A 24,213-nucleotide genomic window follows, 5' to 3' on the forward strand; every position below is an offset into this window, starting at 1 on the left:
CAGCTGTAATTGAGCAAAAGGTGGCGCTACAAAGTATTAACTTAAGGGGGCCGAATAATTTTGCACGCCCAATTTTTCAGTTTTTGAATTGTTAAAAAAGTTTAAAATATCCAATAAATTTCGTTCCACTTCATGATTGTGTCCCACTTGTTGTTGAAACCTCTGGCAAAAGGTTGCAAAGTTCAAGGGGGCCGAATACTTTCCCAAGGCACTGTGTATATGTATATATATATATATATATATATATATATATATATATATATATATATATATATATATATATATATATATATATATAAAGAGACAGTGGATTTATGAACCGTGACAATCACAGATGAATGAAGCGGCAGTCCGCCAGTTGTAGAAGAGACACAACAGTATGATTCAAATATGACAGATTTTATTTATTGTGAACCTAACATTGCATAAGTGCTAGTAGTAGGGCTTTTTTTACAGTCTATAGATTGACTCATTGGATCAAAATAGACTAGCTGACAGCCTGCAATGAATGAATGTGAGATATAACCAATCGGAGGAGAGCCCTTCTAGCCAATCATAGATTTTCTATTTAAAGTAAAGCTTATGGTTAGGTTGTGATGTGAATAACTGCAAGTATGATGATGATGATGATGAGGAGGATGAAGAATGCTGCTTTGTTCAATGAGCAATAACTTTGCTAGTGCAATAACAAGTTTGTTACTACTTGTGCCAGCTATGCCAGCTTTAATAGCTAAATTTCCAAAGCAATTCTTTTTTTCTTTTTTTTGAATATTGTTTTAATGGGTCAATCACACTGTTAAGTGTCAACCTGTTAAAAAGTAAAACAAAACCTAATTACAATTGTAGTCCTAAAAAGGCCTAGCAGATGGTCTATGCATATGTTTCTTTGTTTTGTTTTTCCCTAAAAAGGATTTACATCTTGTTGCTGTCTGGGTGTGGTCATGTTCAGCTGCTGAAATTGAAAGTAAAGTGACACAAGATTTCAATATGGAGAGTTATTTAAGTTTTTATTAAAACACATGTACTGAATAAACATGTATAACAAGTTTTGCTGTCTGGTAAAAGCACTTTTCAGGCTTCTGAAAGGCTTTTCAGAAAGTCTGGCACACCCTTTAAAATATACAGAATAATATTTTTGTCATGGCTGTGATCACAAACCGCACAATGAGGATAAATAGCTCCACAAAGTCTTTATTTAATCAAAAAGAAAGCTAAAAAGCTGTAATCCATTTAATTATTCATTTATTTATAATCTTTCATTTAAAAAAACAAGAAAAAATCGGCACACCACTGCTCCAAAAATATGTAAAAAATATGTAAAAGAAAATATGTAAAAATTTGTAAAACAAAATATATACAAAATGTACTTGGTAGCACTGGTGTTCCCAATTTCAAAACATTAGGAGCACCAGCAAAAATGTAGGAGCATTAATATTTATATATTATTGTGTGTGTGTGTGTGTGTGTGTGTGTGTGTGTGTGTGTGTGTGTGTGTGTGTGTGTGTGTGTGTGTGTGTGTGTGTGTGTGTGTGTGTGTGTGTGTGTGTGTGTGTGTGTGTGTGTGTGTGAGCCTGTTTATGTGGTTTATGAGGACACAAATTTGTATAACTACATGGGTATTACACTGGTATTACTCTATAAATGTGGTTTATGAGGACATATCAAATGTCCCCATAATTCAAATGGCCTTAAAAACATACTAAATTATGTTTTTTTGAGAAAGTAAAAATGCAGAATGTTTCCTGTGATGGGTAGGTTTAGGGATAGGGGCAGTGTAAGGGGATAGAAAATCTGGTTTGTACAGTATAAAAACCATTATGCCTATGGAGAGTCCCTGTAAACCACATAGACCAACATGTGTGTGTGTGTGTGTGTGTGTGTGTGTGTGCGTGCGTGCGTGCGTGTGTGTGTGTGTGTGTGTGTGTGTGTGTGTGTGTGTGTGTGTGTGTGTGTGTGTGTGTGTGTGTGTGTGTGCGTGCATGCTTGCGTGTGTGTGTGTGTGTGATTTTTGACATGGGTATTACACTGGTATTATGACGTAGACATGAAATATGAGGACATTTCATATGACCTCATTTTTAAAATATCTTTAAAAACATACTTAAAATGCAGAATGTTTCTTGTCATGGGTAATTTTAGGGGTAGTGTAAGGGGATAGAATGTACAGTTTGTACCATAGTAGATAGTAAAAGAAATGGACACAGCAACCCCATAGACTTCAATGGAGAAAAATGAAGTCGATTAGAAGCACTCACTTCCTGATGGCTGAGCGTACTGCGCAGCTTCAGAATGAGCTTGACAATCCAGATGTGAAGTGAGCAACTGGTCTGACAGTTGTAAGTCTTCTAGTTGTGCAAAGTGAAATCTGAATCACCAAATCTTGCAGAGACAAGCTATTTTGTCTTGTTGCTTTTGGCTCTCTATGGGCTTCTCCCCATTCTTCCCCCTTGACTTTATCAGACTTTATGTCTCCACGTCCCCCCGGCTGCCTCATAGACAGTAAAAGATTTCCAGTGAGCTTCTCCTCCTGTCTATACGGTAATTTCTCTACAGTGTGACAGAGAGTTGTGTGGTTATGACGCAATCGTCAGCCTATTTTCTACAAAAATGGCTTCTACGGGGCGATAGTGTGATACGGTAATGGAGCCTTTTATACGTTGTGTTTCTTTAGAAATAAACAATGAACAAATGGAGTCTTTAAACCAAGGGGGTAATCTAGCACTCGGTAAGCGTTCCACCCATAGGGGCGGCCATTGCTAACCAAGCCATCACCTGCTGTTAGCATCCCATTGACTCCCATTCATTTTTGCGTCACTTTGACAGTGAATAACTTTACACCTGAGGCATTTAAAGACTCCATTTGTCCATTGTTGTTTTATAAAGAAACACGAAAAATGTTTCAACTGACTGATTCATTCAAGAACAAGGCAGTTGTTTTTGAATGAGTGAATGAATCTTTGACTCAACTGATTCACTCAAAACACTGAATCATTCAGTGATGGAAAAATGTGGCTGTGAGACATGCTGTTAGCCTGAATGCCAGCCAAACTTAGCCCCGCCAACAACATTTGAGGTTGGGAAGTTCAGTCTGGACTTGATCCATTGTGGAGCAACTATGCTCGAACCAGAGCTGTTCAGACCAATCCAATTGTCAGGGCGGGCTTTATACGATGATGGATCGATAACGCAACATAATAATTCTCGTCACCAAAGAGCGCTTGGGTTAAATTTGTTCTAATCCTAAACTGAGAACTTGTTCGTATGCATTCACCTATTTCTCTCAAAAATAGTGAGTCTCTCAAAAAAGTACCTTAAATTATTTTTTCAACACCAGCAAAGATTATTGACACCACTGATCTCTGTTAGATCTCTGATAGATCAGTGGTTTACCCAACCCCTAAACTCTACCCACGCTGTGACGTGGGCAAATCAGGTAACACAGTGGAAAACGCCCCTCTGTCTATGGCCTCACTACCAAAAGGCACATGATCCTCCTTTTCAAACATAGAAAATACTGCATAATTTATTGTAACAGGTCTCAGTCTATTTTGTGGTATTATCTTTCCCATCAAACTAAACCTACTGTGACATACAACAGTTTCTGAGTAATTGGTTCTCAAAAAATATCCAAACAGGAAACATGCAGTAATGTCAGTGCAGAATTAATAATTTACCACTTTATTTACAAAATATTAATCTCCCACACAAATTCACACAACAATTTCTGCTCTTGCGTCAAATTGTTGGTGGAGTTTTAAGCAAACAAATCACTTGCATGGGAAACAGATACTGCTTTGGGCTCAAGGCAAGTTTCTGTCCCTCAGAGCAATTTTTTTTTAATCCCTGGATATTTGGATGTGGGAGGAAATGTACTATCCAGACAGAATGTGCTGAACGGGGAATGGAAACCCCAGGTAGTGAAACAAATTGTAAATATTCTATCAAGCAGAGCTGGACCTCTTTGCCTCTCAAGGGCGAGTAAAAAGTCCCCTCTTCTTCTCTCTGAGTCACACATCCGCTCTGGGTCTAGATGCAATGGTGCATACATGGCCCAGAATGCATATATTCATCTGAGTTTTTCAACAAGAGTCTTGCCTCTTTCCGATAGTGACATGTTAGCCATACAGACCTTGATAAAAAAAAAAACATTCTCAGTGCTAGGGCTCCCTCCACTAAAAGGATTTATGGCAATAACACAAAAAAGGCAGGTCCAAGGCTCTCAGTCAGATGTAAACAAAGGACATGGAATGAATTACAGTTTTTTCTGATTGCTTAAGCACATTTTTTGTAACTATTGGCTATTTTTGCAAAACTCTACACACAAATAAGAAAACCTTTCACCCAATTATCAAAACATTGTAGTTCTCTTGCAAAAGTGAATACAGTATAGATAAACTCTTCACACCTTCATAAAAATTGTGTTTTTTGTATCAAACAGTAAACACAAGCCATCATCTACTAAGCCAACGCAAAATGTGCCAACTACACACTGATGGTATGAATACAAAACACATCTGGCTTTTGCTTTCTCTGTGTACAGATGTCAATTTGAGGTCATACTTTTGTCATAGTGTCATGTAAACATACAAGGATCCAAACGTCAAGTATTGGTGTTTATTCACACTCATCAAAACCAAGACAAAGTCAGGACACAAAATAGTAATTTCACCAAAAAGAAACACACAAAAAAACAACAATCAGCCTACATCATGTCATCTTTCTGGGTCAGGCCACAAAATTTCGTCCACATCGTATGCGATATCCTCCAGTCCAAGCCACCGGGGAAAATATCTCCTTGAATGCCGTATCCAGGCCTGACATGATGCCTGGTCAATATCTCCACATGCCTCCTCCATTGCCTTTAAAAGGGCTTCCTGTCGATGAGGATGTGTAACGGATTCACAGAGGCAGGATTCAATTGCAAGTAACTCAGTTTAATAAGACAGATAGTGTCACAGAAGTCAAAACTCAGAACACTGAAGAAGTCCGGGTAAGACGGAGCAGTGAGAGAGGCTCTGTTGGTGACACGGGCAGGCTGTGAGCAGCTGTGACTCGGGAGATCGGTAGAGGTAATCCGGGAAGGGATCCAGCGTTTCACGGAAGGGGGAAACGATAACCAACACGGAGACACAAGGGGAAACATCCAACAACGCTCTGACAAAGACAAGAGAGAAACAGAGAGACTAAATAGGGTGAAGGTGATGAGTTGCAGCTGGTGCAGGTGATCAGCCACAGGTGCGTGATGAGCCAATCCCAGGCTCCGCCCTCACCTACATTCAACACGCACCCAAGAGTGAGACAGGGAATCCATGAACCGTGACAGTACCCCTCCCCCTAGGAGCGTCCCCTGACGCTCCCAGCCGACCTTACCTGTTGATTGTAATCATCAATAAGGGAGTGATCCAGAATGTCCCTAGCAGGAACCCAACTTCTCTCCTCTGGACCGTAACCTTCCCAGTCCACCAAGTACTGGAAACCGCGTCCCCTCCGTCTAGAATCCAGAATGCGATTAACCGAATACGTTGGTTCCCCATCTACGAGTCGCGGCGGTGGGGGAACCGGGACTGGCGGATTAAGGTGGGAGTGAAAAACAGGCTTGATTTTGGATACATGGAAGGCGGGATGAATCCTCCTGTACGCCGGAGGGAGTTTGAGGCGGACTGTCACCGGACTAATGATCTTGGTGACAGTGAACGGGCCGATAAATTTGGGAGCAAGTTTATTAGATACGGAGCGGAGAGGAATGTTCTTGGTAGAAAGCCACACTTTTTGACCCACGACGTAAACGGGAGGCTTAGACCGGTGGCGATCGGCTTTAGCCTTGGTGCGCGCTCCCACCTGGAGCAGAGTCTCACGGGCTCTGGTCCATGTGCGATGACACCTCTGGATAAAGGCGTGAACAGAGGGGACCGCGACCTCGGAATCCAGACTAGGAAAAATAGGTGGCTGGTAACCTACACTACACTCAAATGGCGAAAGGCCCGTAGATGACACTGGTAACGAGTTATGAGCGTACTCAACCATAGAGAGTTGCTGGCTCCAGGATGAAGGATTCTTGGATACCAAACATCGCAACACTCTTTCCAGATCCTGATTGGCTCTCTCGGTCTGACCGTTGCTTTGGGGGTGATAACCCGAAGACAGACTAACCGTGGCTCCTAGTAATTTACAAAACTCCTGCCAAAATTTGGACACAAATTGGGAACCTCTGTCAGAGACCACGTCCATCGGGAGGCCATGTAACCGAAAGACGTGGTCTACTACAGATACCGCTGTCTCCTTGGCTGAGGGTCATTTGGGCAAGGGAATGAAATGTGCTGCCTTCGAGAATCGGTCCACGACGGTCAAAACGACCGTCTTGCCCTGGGAGGGCGGGAGGGCGGTAACAAAATCTAGAGCGATGTGGGACCAGGGTCTCGAAGGAACAGACAACGGCTGAAGTAACCCATGGGGAGGTTGGTTAGATGTCTTACCAACCGCACAGACCGAGCAAGCCAAAACAAAACTGCGAATGTCGCGAGCCATAAGTGGCCACCAAAATCGTTGCTTTATTAAACTGCAAGTGCGGTTTACCCCTGGATGACAAGCAATGTTGGAGCAGTGACCCCATTTGAGGACCTCGGATCTTAACCCCTCCGGAACGAACAAACAACTCGGTGGGCCGCCGGGCGGGGGCGTTACCCCTTCTAAGGCCACTTTGACCTTCGATTCGATCTCCCATGTGAGTGTAGAGATAACTATCTTCTCTGGCAAAATACACTCGGGAGTAACCGGGCGTTCGGAAGCATCAAAAATACGAGATAAAGAGTCGGGTTTGATGTTTTTAGACCCGGGGCGGTACGAGAGAACAAAGTCAAAACGTCCGAAAAAAAGTGCCCACCGAGCCTGCCTGGAGTTGAGTCTTTTAGCAGATCTAATATATTCAAGGTTCTTATGATCCGTCCATACAATAAAAGGTACCCCCGACCCTTCAAGCCAATGACGCCACTCCTCCAACGCTAACTTGACGGCCAACAACTCTCTGTCACCAATGTCATAATTGCGTTCGGCAGGAGAAAGACGATGGGAGAAAAACGCGCACGGGTGCATCTTGTCATCTGAGGGAGAGCGCTGTGAAAGAACCGCTCCTACCCCCACCTCTGACGCGTCGACCTCTACCACGAACTGACGTGTGGAATCAGGGGCGACTAAGATGGGAGCCGAAACAAAGCGGCTTTTCAGTTTGGCGAATACAGCCTCGGCTGTATCGGACCACCTGAACGTCGTTCGGGGAGAGGTCAAGGCAGTCAGAGGTGCGGCTAGTTGGCTGAAATTGCGAATAAAACGCCGATAGAAATTGGCGAACCCCAGAAACCTCTGTAGGGCCTTACGGGAATCTGGACTTGGCCAATCCATCACAGCCTTAACCTTGTCGGGATCCATGCGCATTCCCTCCGATGACACGATGTACCCTAAAAAAGGAACAGACTGTGCATGAAAAGCGCATTTCTCCGCCTTGACAAAAAGCCCATTCTCTAGCAACCTCTGAAGCACTCGTCTGACGTGTCGAACATGTTCCTGGAGAGACGAAGAAAAAATCAAAATGTCATCCAGGTAGACATATATGAATTGGTCGACCATGTCTCTCAACACATCATTGACGAGTGCCTGGAAAACCACTGGGGAGTTGGAAAGGCCGAAAGGCATGACCAAATATTCAAAATGCCCCCTGGGGGTGTTAAATGCGGTTTTCCATTCATCCCCCTCCCTGATGCGAACCAAATGATAAGCGTTACGTAAGTCCAACTTCGTGAAGACGGATGCTCCCTGTAACCTCTCAAAAGCTGAAGACATCAACGGCAAAGGATAGGTATTCTTTACCGTGATGTTATTCAGCCCTCGGTAATCAATGCAAGGTCGCAGAGAACCATCCTTCTTCCCCACGAAGAAGAACCCCGCCCCGCTGGAGAAGAGGAAGGGCGGATGAATTTGGAGGCTAGAGAATCAGAAATATATTTCTCCATGGCCTCCCTCTCTGGAATAGAAAGAGAGTATAGTTTGCCCTTAGGCGGAGACTTACCTGGGAGTAAATCTATAGCACAGTCATAGGGACGATGCGGAGGAAGAGAAGCAGCTCGGGACTTACTGAACACTTCCTTCAGGTCGAGGTACTCCGGAGGCACGTTAGATAGATTCACCGTCTCACTCTGAAAAACAGAACGAGACACAGACGAACAAGCAGACACCAAACAAGACTCATAACACTTATCACTCCACGCAGACACAGAGTTTTGTCCCCAGTCAACCCTTGGGTTATGTAACTCCAGCCAAGGGTGACCGAGGACAATGGGAGCCAAAGGGGAGTCCAGGATAAAAAATGAAATGAGTTCAGTGTGGTTGCCAGACGTGATCAGTGTAAGTGGTTCAGTGGTGAATGAAATGTCAGGGAGAACTTGTCCGTTGAGTGCGTTGACAGAGATGGTGTTCTTAAGTGCAATGGTGGGTATTTTGAGTTTGTGTGCAAGGGCAGAGTCAAGAAAGTTACCCTCCGCTCCCGAGTCGAGGAGTGCTGGGCTGGAAAATTCCTGGGCTGCCCACAGCAATCTCACCGGAAGGAGAGTGGAGGATGAGGTCTTTTCCACGGAGATCCCGCCCGACAGTAGCCTTCTCCTTACCGCCGGGCGTGGTCCTCTTACCGGGCAGGAGTCTAGCAGGTGTCCGGTCCCGCCGCAGTAGAGGCAAAGACCACGGGATCTCCGTCTCGCTCTCTCCTCCCGGGAGAGCCGAGCTCGACCCACCTGCATGGGCTCCGGGTCGAAGGTGTAGCTGACCGCATCCGCAGCGTTGGCCTGAGGGCATTCGACACTCTTTTGCTGAAACTCCATCCTGGATCTCAGCCGACTCAGACGAGCGTCCACCCTCAACGCCAGTTCGATCAGTCCGTCAATCTTCTCCGGAAGGTCGATCATGAAAATCTCTTTCTGGATGCGGTCAGCCAGCCCATGCAGGAACATGTCCCACTGTGCCTCCTCGTTCCACTTGCACTCGGCGGCCAGGGTGCGGAACTCGATGGAATAATCCGAGATCGAGCGGTTACCTTGACGGAGCTCTGCGAGTTGACGTGCCGCTTCTCTTCCGGTTACCGCTCGGTCAAACACCCTTCTCATCTCCGCCGCCAGCGTCTGGAACGAGGAGCTGCAAGGATGTTGATTTTCCCACACCGCCGTTCCCCAAAGTGCGGCTCGTCCGGAGAGCAGGGTGAGGACGAATGCCACCTTGGATCTCTCCGTGTTGAAAGTCTGCGGTTGAAGAGCGAAAAACAAGGAACACTTGGTAAGGAAGGCTCTGCAATAATTGCTCTCACCGGCATAACTCTCAGGGGTAGGCAGACGTGGTTCCGGTTGCCGCGATGCGGATGGTGTGTGGGGGGTCGGCGGTGGGTCGGGCACAGTGGGACCGACGAGTTGTTGCATCTGTTGGGTCAGCTCGGCCACCCGTGCCACCAAAGTGTGTACTGCCTGTCCTGTGGCAGTTAAGTTCGCCTCCTGCTGGTCCAGTCTCTCGTTGCTGCTGGTCAGTAGGGCGTTGATACTCGCTGAATCCATGGTTGGTCAGAGCGTTCTGTAACGGATTCACAGAGGCAGGATTCAATTGCAAGTAACTCAGTTTAATAAGACAGATAGTGTCACAGAAGTCAAAACTCAGAACACTGAAGAAGTCCGGGTAAGACGGAGCAGTGAGAGAGGCTCTGTTGGTGACACGGGCAGGCTGTGAGCAGCTGTGACTCGGGAGATCGGTAGAGGTAATCCGGGAAGGGATCCAGCGTTTCACGGAAGGGGGAAACGATAACCAACACGGAGACACAAGGGGAAACATCCAACAACGCTCTGACAAAGACAAGAGAGAAACAGAGAGACTAAATAGGGTGAAGGTGATGAGTTGCAGCTGGTGCAGGTGATCAGCCACAGGTGCGTGATGAGCCAATCCCAGGCTCCGCCCTCACCTACATTCAACACGCACCCAAGAGTGAGACAGGGAATCCATGAACCGTGACAGGATGACGCTCGTACACTTTCCAGCGCCAGGCAGAGAAGAACTCCTCGATGGGATTTAAGAATGGAGAGTATGGAGGGAGGTTGAGTGCCATTAAGAATGGGTGTAAACCAGTTGCGGACCAAAGCAGCCCTATGGAAACTAACAGTGTCCCATATGATGACATATCAGGTGTACTCTGGTCTCTGAACAGTGAGTATGTCGCAGTTGCTTTACAAGTTCTGTGTTTCTCTCGAAAGGAACTCGAAATTTGCTTCATTCTTATTTTGTGACGCACAAGTACACGACTTAGTGCAGAAATGCTTACACTGTGTATATTTTGAAAGTTGGTGTCATTATCAATTATGCTCTGCTGTATTTCGCGCAGTCTTATTGCATTATTGGCAATCACCATGTTCACTATATGGGTCTCTTGCTCTGGAGTGAACATTCTTCCTCTGCCCCCAGCATCTGGACGTCTAGCAATTCTGTAAAGTAACAGTTTCAGTTTTTTTGCATGTATGGTACTGTTGTGTTTCTTATTAGAGTATGGCAGTGCTACAAAGTACTTACCGATTCTCAAATTAGGCTGAACTCGTTGGCCAGCTTCCCTCAGGGTCATCCCATGGTTGATGACATGGTCCACTATTGTAACTCTGATGTCATCAGTTATTCTATTTCTTACTCTTCTTACCCTTCCTCTTTCCCCTCCTCGTCCTCTTCTTGCTCCTCCTTGTCCTCTTCCTCTAACCCTCTCGCTTCTTCAACTCCACGTCCTCTTCCTCCTACTTCTACACCTCCATGTCCTCTTCCTCCTCTTTCTTCACCTCCGCGTCCTCTTCCTCCTCTTTCTTCAGATTCTCACTCTTACTGCTCCTTCCATTGTACTCCACACAGACAGCTTACCTGTGGCTTATTTATAGTGCATGTGAAAGTGTGCCAGACAGTTGGCAAAATAATGTTAATGATAGCCATACATGTGTATAATTTAGCTAGGAGTGTGTTAGAAATTTGGTAATTGAATGTAAGCAGTGAGTTGTGTTTAAAGTTCTGCAAAAAGAGTGTTGTGCAGTGAATTGTGCCTACAGTTTTGCAAAGTGTGTGTAACAAAATTGCAAACTTAGTGCAAAGCAGTGTTTGTGCTTTTAGTTTTGCAAACTCAGTGAGTGGTTTTGCTATACGTATTAATAGTTTTAGAAATTGTGCTACAAGAATCACGATTAGCGCTTAAGCATTCAGAAAAAACTGTAAGAAGCCTTTATTAGGTATGGCTTAAGTCATTTTAAAATTACAAGAGCCAACATGTTTCAACCAACAATGGTCTTCAGCAGGGCAAAGCAAAACAAAGAATGAGAATGACACATGGATGCATTTCTAACTTTGAATTCTTAAAATAATATTAGAACTGATTACTTTTTATTAAACTTTTTATTTAGACACCACCGGAGAACAGAATTCTCATAAGTTTTCCATTCTTATAATACAAGACTACTGCGAAATTGAGACCATTTTATCTATCATTTAAAATGATGCCAAACATAAAAGAGGAAGAAAGAGGAATACATCATAGGTATTATAAAGACATTGAGAACTTTCAGTGATTGTAGTCAGGGTGAAAGGATAGGAGGATAGGCAAGGGGTGTTCATGTTCTTTCTTGGCGATCTTCTCTCCAGGTTAGTCGCCAGTTGTATTATGAGAGATTAATGATTTTTCATTTATTTTTATTGCAGGTTAAATCCAGTCTTTGAATTGAATTGTAAGGTGTTACATTACTGTATAGATTTGTTTCCTTCTAAAAGTCTTTCTAAAAAACCTACCACTATGATTACTCTTATTGGGAAACAACAGCATTAATAATTGTCAGTGAGTTGTAATTTATGAAAGTGAGTCATAAATGTAAAAAAGCTTCAACTGAAACTGATATGAAATGTCAGTGGAAGTGACCATAGCTGCTGGCAGCTAAGCAAAATTATTTTGAGACATCAGTTGTTCTGAAGTTATGTGATATAGGCTATGTTATTGAGGGCTAATGAAACAAAACTAAATGTTTATTTTGAAAACCAAAATGTGATAAAATCATCAAAACATTGAAATAGATGACGAATGAAATAATTGTCATTCTCAGCTTGAATCCTTGCCTGCTTCTCATGGAATTCTGCTAACTGCTTTTTCATTTTCTCTATTTGCTTTTCTTGTTCACTGATTTTAGTGTTTAGACATATCTCCTTCTCCTTCTCTTCCATCTCTCTCTTTCGTTGTTCTTCATTCTCTTTCAGGATCCGTTGTTTCTCTTTTTCAATTGCTCTCTCTGCCTTCTGAAGCATGTCATTAGTGTAGTATTCATCACAGTTATGACTAACCATTTCATCAATACTGTCCAGCAACTGCCTAACCTGTGCTGAGTCCTGCTTCTTATTGTCAATCACAAAATAACGTCCCATATAGTTCCTGACAAATGCTCGTAATACTGAATTACTGCAGATAAATGTCCTAATATCCTGCTCTAATTGATCTCCATGAGTGAACAGTGTCATACTATAATATCTTGCCTCTTTACTAAATATTTTCTCAATGAATTCTATTGTTTTTGCATTTTCTTCTGTGAATCTTTCTGGTTTAACAACAACTAGAAAGGCATGTGGACCAGGAGCAGAATAAGATATACACTTCTTAATCTCTTTCTCTACCTGTTCTTTACTAATACTTGTGTCAAAAAGACCAGGAGTGTCAATAATTGAAATTTTTCTTCCATTAATATTCCTACATTCTTTTTTACATTCTTTAGTAACAGATGAAGCCGAACCCGTTGACTCGAAGGCTTTTTCTCCCAGGATGGTGTTTCCTGTTGCACTTTTCCCAATCCCTGTCTTTCCAGGAAGGACAATCCGGAGCTCACCTTTTGGTTCTGTTAGAGAACATGAGACTTATTTTACTTATTCCGTTTTCTATTATTATATTTCATGCCATAATTGATTAAACAAACAAATAAATAATAATAATATAGTAAATAAATAATATAATAATAATTTCAAACCCATTTGAGTTAACAAGGCTATAGGTTACAAATCACAAACACATCTACAGCTTGAAAAGGACCACCAGCCTAAGTTATTGACATCATTTTACCAGTCTCTTTTTCTTCCAGATCACCACTGAATGAAGTGTTAGTCTTGGGTGTCCTTAGCTGCAAATAAGTGTATAAATACACAATTTTTATACAATGATTGATTTGCATAGGTGTGATATTTAAAACAATTCATTAAAAATACTGCTAAAATTTAGGTCTGCTCCACAAGAAATTATTTAGTTATTTTGCTTTTTAATTATTTAATTCTTAAAAGCCTACTACAATCATCAGGGGGGAAAATGAGACATTATCATTCTGCATTCCCCTTTTTTTGGGTTCTATTACATGTTGCAATGTATTGCAATGTTGAAACTTTAGTTTTTTAAGATATAAATAATATATTAATTTGAATGAATATATTCAACAACATTCACAATAAAGTCATTATACATTATAAAATTAAGGAGAATTTTTGATCATTTCAATGCTTTTTAAAGCAAATGCTGCATTCAAAGGAAAAAATGTTATCTAACAAAAGACCTTACAAACAAAAGGTGCTTAGTGGCTCTCAGTCACAGTCCAAGGATCCACTTTGTTCTTTATATTCATCCTATTATGTTAGGCATCCTGTTCATTGTTTTGTCACTATGTCGAAACAAAGCCTGAGCTTATGGATTTATGAGTAAAATGACAGCAGGTATTTTCATTGTACACAGCTCAATGTCCAATAAAGGACCATTTTCTTTTCAAAGAATCATTGCCTAAGGGATGTTCATACGATCATGCTGGTAGAAACACTGTCAGTGATTTTTGGTAAGAGGCATGTTGCGACAAAGCTATTTTTGTTTTACTAGCATTTCAAACTAGGTGGACAGAATAGTGAAGTACATTTTTCTCTGTCTGGCTCGGTTTGTACTTTATCAAAGTGTTTTTCTTTGGAAAACTTTTACTTCACAACATTCCAAAGCATTTTTTTTTCTGCACTACTTTCATATTGAATATGATTTAATTATTATCAATTATCATTTATCATTCAAAGTTTCACTTGAGTACAAGTAAGAAAGTACTAATGTTTTTTTTTTAAATGTTTAGTATTAAACATAAAATAAAATAATTTTATTTATGAAATGTAGTGCAGTAAAAATTACGAGGCTTTAGACTGTAATGAAGTACAAGTTTTCCAAAATACATGTACTTGAAAAATGTACTTGAGTTGAAAATAAAAATACTACTGTCCACCTATGAAAGCTACAGAGCAAGAGTCTAAACAACAATCAATGATTTATCCAGTGTGATAGTGATACTTACCCGTAAACCATGCGCAACCACATCATGGAGGTATAAAAACCAGGGCATGGGTGCATTAAGTTGTTCTTTAGACTGGCTGTTTTTTGCTGTGGTTTGAGAAATCATTATTATGCATTAGCATTTGTAGTTTATTTCCAGAAGTTAACATCAGTGCTAAAATGTACAAAATGAAATTCTGTCATACCTTTCATTGCAGATTTGCTGGTGTGAATCTCTCTGTATCGCTTTGAGTTTCATTCTCTCTGAACTGTCCTTTATACCTTGTACTGTATCTGTGAAAGGGAGGAGCTTCAAGCTTTTTTTTCTGTCATCTGATGCTTCCAAACATTCAGTCATTTTGGTTAGTGCTGTATTGTAAAATATAGTAGAATTTAATATGAGTTTGTGATATCTTTCTTGATTTATCCAAAGCTTTTGATGCTCCCATGAATTAGAAATACTTAACTTTTACTTTTGCTTCCTATTTCCTCATTCCTAGGTTCCTGTTTAATATCAATTACTGTAAAGGACTAATTTTTTCTGAAGTTAGGTGGAGTGCTAGTCCACTACAAAACTCCATCAAGAAGTGTGACAGGAGACAGAAGATCGTTTAGATCTCGTCAGTAGGTCCGTTTATATGTCAAACATACAGCCATTAGGAAACAGAAGTGATAAAGTGTTTAGTCTGCAATAAACAAATAAAATATATATCAGAATCGGTCTGTATACAGTAAGATAAACATTCACCTCAGTATACATCATCTATATACGTTAATATTGTCTACAGCACGTTAAATGGGACTAAACATACACATGCATCACAACGCATTCACATTCGCATGCGTCTGGATCCCCGGGATATGGACAGCACGAAGGGACCTCAGGCGCTTCTGACTCCATAGAACGAGATGGCGGGCGAGTTGAGACATGCGGCGGGAGCGTAGACCGCCCTGGTGGTTGATGTACGCTACTACGGCCGTGTTGTCCGATTTGACTAGAACGTGTTGACCCTTCAACAACGCTAGGAAGCGGTGCAGGGCGAACCGTACTGCCAGCAACTCGAGGCAATTGATATGCAGGCGGCTCTGGCTCTCTGACCAAGAGCCGGCGGCTGCATGTCCATTGCACATGGCACCCCAGCCCGTGGTGGACGCATCTGTTGACACAACAACATGCCGGGAAACTCGTTCTAAGGGCACAGAGTGTCTGTCTGCAGGCCCGAGTCACTGGGACCCGGAGCGTGCCAGACTGCCATGCCCATCTCAGGACTCGATCGTGAAGTCAGTGCTGAAGCGGTCTCATATGAAGCAATCCGAGCGGCGTCACTGCGGCTGCAGATGCCATATGCCCTAGGAGCCTCTGAAACAGTTTCAGTGGAACTGACTCTTGCTCTCTATCTGACGGAGGCAAGTCAGCAATGACTGCGCGCGCACACCGGTAAGCTGCGCACACATGGCGACCGAGTCGATCTCCATACCGAGAAAAGAGATCCTCTGCACTGGGCAGAGTTTGCTCTTCTCCCAGTTGACCCGAAGGCCCAGACGAGCTAAGTGGTGGAGAACGAGGTCTCTGTGTTCGCACACCCGGTCCCGAGAGTGGCCCAGTATGAGCCAATCGTCGAGATAATTCAGGATGTGAACCCCTTGCTGCCTGAGTGGCGCCAGGGTTGCCTCGACAATCTTCGTGAAGCCGCGAGGGGACAGAGCTAGCCCGAATGGTAGTATGGCATACTGATATGCCCGCCCTTCGAACGCAAACCGTAGGAACGGTCTGTGTCGTGGAAGGATGTACACATGGAAGTACGCGTCCTTCAGGTCGATCGCTGCAAACCAATCGCATGGACGAACGCATTCAAAAAGGCGTTTCGCAGTCAACATCCTTAACGGAAGCCTGTACAGGGATCGGTTCAGGACGCGAAGGTCCAGGATCGATCGTAACCCACCGGATTTCTTCGGTACAATGAAGTAAGGGCTGTAAAAGCCGGACTTCATCTCGGCTGGAGGGACGAGCTCGACCGCGCCCTTCGCCAGTAGGGTCGCGATCTCCGCACGCATGACTGGGGCATTGGACCCCACCATGGTGTACCGGACACCCCGGAAGCGGGGAGGAGCTCGCACAAACCGAATCTCATAGCCGAGCCGGATGGTCCGTGCGACCCAGCGGGACAGTCCCGGCAGCTGTAGCCACGCTCCCAGGGAGTGTACCAACGGGGTCATGCGGAGCACCGGCGTACCCTCGGTGGGGCAGCAAGGCAGCGTTACCGGCCCGGACTCGGGTGGCGTAGCGGCCCGGTGTCGGGGCGGCGGTAACGGCTGCGCCCTGACAGAGGAGACCAGGGAAGGACTCGCGTTCCACTGGGGTCTGCTCTGAGAGGGGGCTGGCGACAGAGAGGGACGAGAGCGGCGTGGCCTGGGGGCGGCGCACACTGCCGTCACTGGTCTCTGGGTGCTCAAGGATGGGTTAATCAGTTCTTTCTTACAAAGGGTGCTGCCGACCCGTGGGCCAGCAGCTGGACAAAGGATTCTCCCCCGGCCCTCCACCGGGGGAAGGGGCGGACCTGCCACCGTCCCCTGAAAGAACTGCCCATCCCAGAGCTGTCCACGTCCGGAGCGCCGCTGGCCTTTTTTTTTTTTTTTTAGAAAGCAGCGGGGCTGGCGTGGACTGGGACGGCTTCCTGCAGCGCGCTCCGCGGCGTGGCCAGGGTGATGGCTGCTGCTGTGGCCACGCGGGAGGGGGTCACCGGAAGTCGCCCTGGCGGCGAGGAGGCTGAAGCAACTGTGCCGGTGGCGCTTAGGTGCAGCAGCAGGCCGCCGGGGCAGATGGCCTCGGTCTGCCTCTGGGGACGGCCAAGAACTGTTGGGCGCAGTCCCTGACCGTGCCGCCGATAAGGCCGGCCTGGGATATGGGCGAGCTGAGGAGGCGGGCTATCTCAGCCTTCCCACATCTACCAAGTAAGGCCAATTGTCTTTCCCGGACCACAGCTGTGGACATCTCCTGACCCAGGGGGCGTGTGGTCACCTACGCCGCGCTGGGCGGGATCGGTGGCGGCACGCCTTTCTCGAGGCAGTGTTACCGGCCCGGACTCGGGTGGCATAGCGGCCCGGGGTCGGGGCACTGGTAACGACTGCGCCCTGACAGAGGAGACCAGGGAAGGACTCGCGTTCCACAGGGGTCTGCTCTGCGAGGGGGCTCATAACCCTGGATCAGCTCTGTTCTCGTTCATACGCATCGGGGCGGCAGCTTACCCCATAGCACTGCTTGACTACGCCACCGAAGTAGATGAGTCAACAGGCTTGGGAGGGCGCTTAGGATAGCCTCACCGTGTCAAGTCAAAGCACTCAGTGGACACCGTAGTGCGCAACAGAGCACCTGACTGAGGGGGAGGGACCCCAGTGTACCCTTAGGCCGCGACCCCTCGAGGGCAGAGAAGGCGGAGGAGGCCACCGAACGGTCGCGGGAAGACCCGGAGATCTCCCGGACCGCGTGCACTCCTCATGCATCTCGGGAGCGAAATGGCATTGGGGGCGGGGCCCACAGCTGTCGGGTGCCACCTCCAAAAACCAATCGCCCAACCGCGAGCACTCGTGACAGGGTGGAGATTCACACCAGCCCGAGGCTCGCAGCTGCCCGAGATAACATGGCTGTCAACTCTAGGTCAGATTCTACAGTGCTACCACACCCGGAGGCGGAGCATAGCCGAATCGTCATCCCCAAAGGACTCTAGCCCACCTTGAGATGCGGCAATCGACCTCTCGCCGCTATCTGGAGTATGATTGAAACGAATGGGGCGTCAGCAGACGGTCCCGCTGCTTCAGTCCAACACTCACTGGAAGCGATGTGCAAGAGGGCGGGAGTGGCCCAAGAAATGATCGTCGGGGTTCTTAATACCACAACACCCTGCCCTCAGGTCACCCTGGCCACCAGCCAAAGTACCACCTCTCTCGGAGATGGTAGATCGGGGTGTGGCAGAGGGGACTCTCTCTCTTTACAGAGATCATTGAGTCTCGACCACAACATCGCGATGGTCATGTTCCCACCGAGGAAACAGCACATCCACAAACACTGTCCGAACGTGCTGGGCCCAAACACGTCGAGCAGTGAATGCGTCCCAGAGACAGCAACAGATATCGACCGCACCCGGAAGTGCGCAGGCAACCCGTCTTGAAAAAGACGTGCCACACGCAAGCTCTTTTTGTGAGAGGAAGCTCTGCAGAGTGCCGAAGCTCCCAGGGAAAACACACACAGCTGTTGCAGATCACTGCACAGATCAGCAGGCAGGCAATGTGAGATCGCTGGAACGCGCCGTTACACCAACACCCTGGAGAACCGCTCGTCTCAAAGACTGAAGAGAGGACTTCAGAATTCAGGCTTGCCGGAGTGAAGAGATGCTCTTGGCTCCGAAGCAGAAACATAATGCGATTCATGCCAGCTACTTCCTTATATACCCAGGTGGGTAGGCGGAGTTACGCATGCAAATCTCGCATGCCCATAGCATTGGCACTGCTATTGGGCGTTTTCTAAGATCTCGAAGATGATTGGCTTCTAGGCGAAACCCCCATTCATCAGTCACTGACGTTACGTCGGAGTGACTGAACGAAAGGGAAACGCTTTTACACGCTATCACAGCGCTTGATGCCCAAAGGAACGTCTGCCAATTCCTCCATGCAGTTGAAACATATAATTTGTATCAATCAAAATTACTTTTAACATTTAAAAACAGACATGTTAAATTCCACAGCTTCGTTATATTGTAAAAGAAATGACTCTGTAATGCACAACATTGGAATTTGAACATTTAAACAAAACAAAGTTTAATTCATAAAATTATAAGTTTCAACAACTTGCTGGATTTGGCAGACGTCCCCTTAGGCATCACTTACCGTCGTGATAGCGAGTAAAAGCATTTTCGAGTTTAAATATGTTGTTGTTGTTGTTGTTGTAATCTCTCTGGTTCACATCACCCGCTCCAAGTGGTGCTTGAACCCGGATCATTCCACATGGAAGTCTGATGTTCAGACATCGACTAAAGCCCCACTTATCCAGTTTTTATGCATGTATATGACAACTGTCATTAAGTGTCATTCGCTTAACTAATGCAAAGATGGCATTATGTGAGATGTCTTTGTTATGACAACTTTAAATTTTAAAGTTTGTCACTATCACTAACAAAGAAATCTCACATAATGTCATCTTTGCATTAATTAAGCGAATGACACTTAGCCTAATGACAGTTGTCATAAACATAAAAACTCCTTCATATTCATGACGTGTCATGTCATGAATGTGTCATGTCAGTCTGATGCACACCTTCAAGTAAAGTGTTACCGCTTGTTTTAATGTCTATAGTCTCGGATATACTCCAGCAGTATCAGCAGCAACAACAACAGCAAAGGCAGCAAACCCACTAAAGGATTTATTTAGGAATTTAAGATTAAAAGATTTTTACCAGAAAAGTTTTTAGAAGTTAATGTTAAAAATCTTGTATAATATTGCTGTTTTTGTGTTTTTTTTGCTTGTTTTTTTATTGCATAAATGTAACTTGTATATTTGTAATTCAGTTTTTGCCATGAAAATAGCCACAGATACTGACATGACGTTAAATAAAACTATTCTGTACTGTACGTAACAGGCCACGTTGATTTTGAATAATGACCGTGTCCTACCTACACAGTTTACTATAACAGCTGTTCTTTACTATTCTGTATAACAGAATCATAAGTATAACAGTTTCTAATCCCAGAGTTAATAGGTGGAAATAATTTTTTATTTTCTTTTAAATATTTGTTTAACTTTTGACCTTTTAAAGGTTTCTTTTCAGAACTGCATCACGGCCTTTGCTGCCATGTCAATACAGAAACATCCGTATTGAAACGTGTATCAGAAAGGAATGTGTCACAATATATTGCTGTATTGATATTTTGAGCACAGCCCGATTAAAAGCCTTGTTCCATGTGCCCCTTTAATACTTTGAGCACCTGCCCCTCCAACGGTCTCTGCACGACCCTGCTCTGGACTCTGGATGGGGAACAAAGTCACCCCATTAAAATACACAGGTGTCAGAGGTGGAAGTCCTCTCTGGACTCAGGGCAGGGACGGGCACCAGTATGTGTGCTGCCCACACACACAACATAGCCGAGGCCAAAATGTTCGGCTCTGCACACTTTAAAGACTGGGATTGGAGACTGCCGTTCTGCCACACTTTGTCAGCCTCCAGGGCACCCACCCTCCCACTCCTTGGATCTATTACAGCGGGAGGACATGCCTTCCAAGTGTTAGTGGTTAACAGCTTATGACCCAGGACCAGTAGTGAAGAAATGAAGACAGAGTCAGGATTGCAATTAATTAAAAGAAAACTTTACTTAAGAATAGTTTGCAGTTTCAAAAGCAGAAGCCAGCTTCAAGTCTCACAAGGAGTTCGTAGGCCGCGTTCCCGTGGTACATACAATTGTCCCAACAGTTATACCGTTTTCAAGGTCTTATCCACGTCATTACTGCGATGTGGATGGTTCTGATTGGCTCAGAGACCATGCACAGTCATGGTAAATTTCCACTTAAGTCAGTTAATCTGATGCACGTTTCCACTGAGGTGTCACTTGTTGATGCTTTCACCCAGAATTAGGCCCGTAGTGACCTTCCAGATCTGGAGCAGACGCCAGCTTGCCCAGAACAACAAGTCCACCCATCTCTTAGGGTGCCCATTGTACACCATTCTGATCTATAACAGAATATTGCGCACATACACAGATACACAGTCTCTCCAAGGTTGGAGCTGATTAAGCTCCAGTTCTAACTAGGTCTTACCAAAACATTCTGATACCATGTGCTTTCTTTCAGTGAGAGGGACACACAATAGTACAGGCAATATTAATCTTGAGTCTTTAGTGTTTCAGTAAAAGGAAATATAAAAGGAATAAAATATAATAAATTAAATGAAAGACGAATCCATATTTCATCTCTGGAAGCCGGGCTAAGTGAACAAACCCTGTTCCTGCACTCCTGACATGTTAGGGGTGTGTGATATCTCAAAAATCCAAACACACGACCTTGTTGCCAGTGTATAGTGACACATCACACATCTCTAGGCCAGACCCTCCGTCACTCCTCAGAGACCAAATATACACTTTAGAAAACAAGAAAACTAAAACAAAACTGGATAGAATCATTATAATAATATAGGATAAATATTGATTAAAGTTTTGATTATGAAGTTAATTAGGATATAAATATATACAGGTATATCGAAGCAGCAGTGGATTTCAGAATCCCCCCTTCACAGGAAAGGGAGGGTACTGTCATGGTTTGAGTGTGTTTTTGATTCTTGGCTGTATTTCTGTTCTAGTGCTTTGCTGTCAGTGTGTTAATTAGACCTGTCATCCTCTGTTTCCCTCCCAGCTGTGGTTGGGGTCATTGGGGTTATTTTTTATAAATTCAACTTTTATTTTGTCTTGTGGACTATATGTAAACATATTTTATGTCTCCTTCAGGACAGTACTAAATAAATAATAACACGCATTTTGCATGATCTCTTTTATCTTGTTAAAATAATTAACATTTGAATGACAACTTAATGGCCTGCTTTGGATTTTCTCTGCTCTTCATTTTCAATTCAACAACTTTATTTGTCCCCAAGGGGGCAATTAAGAAGGCCTCGTAGAGTAACACACTACTAAACATAAATAAAATCATACAATAAACAAATAACACAATGTTGAAATAACACTCATTGTTGAACATGTGGTATCATCTACTGTGTTTTGATAAAACTAAGCAGTTTTAGGCTGTCCCGCACAAATATGTGAATATTCTTGTCCTCCAGTTGATCTCCATGAGTGAACAGTACTACCATCGTATAGGGGAGAGTGGGGTAAAGTGAGACAGTTTTTATATTTGCTCCCCTCTAAGCAAGCTAAAATGATATATCAGTAAAAGTGACACATTTCCCATTAATTCAGGATGTTTCCTAGCAATGGAAATTATCAGAATGTATTCAGGACGAAGGTCAGTGAAAATAGGATTGTTTTAAAAATAAAAGTGGTCTTGTGTCTCACTCTACCCCAGCTTAGGGGTTAACTGAGACAGACCAGAGAAATCAAGGGGGTAAAGTGAACCACTTACTTTTTCTACTCTGAAACTATAACAACACATGTTGTAACAGTTTAAATCCTGACAGCTAGCTTGACAACCACACATACCAGAACTAATGTCAGACTGGTAACAACAAAAAAACAAAGCTAACGACTTTATTCAACAATTTCGTCTGGTCTGTGTCAGTCTGACGTAGTAAATACAGTGCAGCGCTTCCGAGTTCAATGTCAGAATGCCGGCTTACCATTGGCCAATGCTGTACATGTGAGCACCTCAATGCATATGTGATGCTGACGCAGGAGCTAGCCAATGGTGAACCGCTGTTCTGCCGTAGAACTCAGAGGTGTTGGATGCGTGGCTATAATCAGTGATGGGAATAATGGCGTTATAGATAAACGGCATTACTAACGGCATTGATATTTTCAGTAACGAGTAATCAAATGAATTACTGTTCCCCCGTTACAACGCTGTTACCATTACTGAGAATAAAATGCGGCTTTACTATAATTAAAGGGGGGGTGAAACACTCAGTTTCAGTCAATCTCATGTCAATCTTGAGTACCTATAGAGTAGTATTGCATCCTTCATAGCTCCGAAAAGTCTTTAGTTTTATTATATTTATAAAAGAAATATAGGCTGTACCGAGTCTTTCCAGAAAAAAACGAGCGCCTGGAGGTGTATTGAGTGGCGGAGCTAAAGAATGACGAACGCGTAGCTACTGCACGAGAGCTTCTGAAAGCTGACATCCTCAAACGTGGAGATGAAAACTTTACCCTAAATAAACCATGGCTATCAGATTCAGCTAATACAGATATGATCCAGAATCAGATCCAGAGGCTGAAATAAACTGAACAGGAGAAGCAACAACAGCAGGACGTCCGTCTCTGTGGTATGTGCTGTATTTAGTGGCCTGTCAACATTTGTGTGTCTTTACTCGCAGTTTATGAGGACATGATTCGGTTTATGGACTATTGTATGCGACTAAACCTTAGCAGTAGAGGGCAAAACGGTTTTGCACGTCAGACTAGTTTAACATTATACATAACAACAATGGAGTAACTTAAAGGGTTACTTCACCGCTTTTTCATATTAAACTATGTTATTCATAATAATATAATAACAGTAATAATAATATAATAACATAATAGCAGTTTAATATGAAAAGGCAGTGAAGTATCCCTTTAACCGTTGGATGACAACCGCATTTGAATGACGAAGCACGCTTTGTGAGAACGCTAGGTTTAAGTTTGGGTGGTTTTCCAATAAACAAACTGACGCCTATATTGGTCAGCTAAACAAATGTATTTAAACACACACCATAGATCGCATGCTCCATTGATAAATTAACTAACGTTATACACGATCGTGTTGTTTACTGATGTTTACTCACGCGACGATAGCCAACAACATCGCGCGCGGCGCGACAGACGTGTTGCACGGACTAGTACGTGGATCTGCTGCACCTGAGAGCATTGTTTATGGGAGGCATGCATCTAGTCATGCGCGCGCGCACACCTTTCCTGGAGAAGAGCCCATACGGCCCATACAAGGATCTTCCGCTCTGTCGAGGTCAAGCCGACCCATAGTCGAAAAAAACCTCTCCGAAACTTGCAAGAAACCGGAAGGAGTATTTTTGATACAGAAATACTCCATCAAACGTCCAACATAGTTTTTGAAACTTTGTCTATGTTTAGGATGGGAATCCAAGTCTTCAACAGTGTAAAAAGCTCAGTATGCATGAAACAGCATTCCCCTGGGCATC

The 24,213-nt window shown here is 44.1% G+C and overlaps 1 protein-coding gene across 3 annotated transcripts; it reads right to left on the minus strand.

The window, feature by feature from the left end:
• Window positions 1–12,044: 12,044 nt before the first annotated feature.
• On the minus strand, window positions 12,045–16,586 carry LOC137073111 (GTPase IMAP family member 4-like). 3 transcript variants are annotated; one of them, XM_067441284.1, is made up of 5 exons: window positions 15,178–16,586; window positions 14,572–15,051; window positions 14,388–14,473; window positions 13,139–13,196; window positions 12,045–12,917 (listed from the first exon to the last, which is right to left on the minus strand). In XM_067441284.1, exons 2-5 carry the CDS (start codon window positions 14,576–14,578, stop codon window positions 12,061–12,063), a joined length of 1,008 nt encoding a protein of 335 aa, XP_067297385.1. In that variant the 5' UTR covers window positions 14,579–15,051; window positions 15,178–16,586; the 3' UTR covers window positions 12,045–12,060. The 3 variants fall into 3 exon arrangements, with proteins under 3 accessions (XP_067297385.1, XP_067297386.1, XP_067297387.1); XM_067441285.1 differs by having other exon boundaries at window positions 14,572–14,734; window positions 14,833–16,586; XM_067441286.1 differs by lacking the exons at window positions 14,388–14,473; window positions 14,572–15,051; window positions 15,178–16,586 and having other exon boundaries at window positions 13,047–13,182.
• Between the last annotated feature and the right edge of the window lie 7,627 nt (window positions 16,587–24,213).

This window comes from Pseudorasbora parva, chromosome 4, assembly GCF_024679245.1.
Source record: "Pseudorasbora parva isolate DD20220531a chromosome 4, ASM2467924v1, whole genome shotgun sequence".
Taxonomy (NCBI): domain Eukaryota; kingdom Metazoa; phylum Chordata; class Actinopteri; order Cypriniformes; family Gobionidae; genus Pseudorasbora; species Pseudorasbora parva.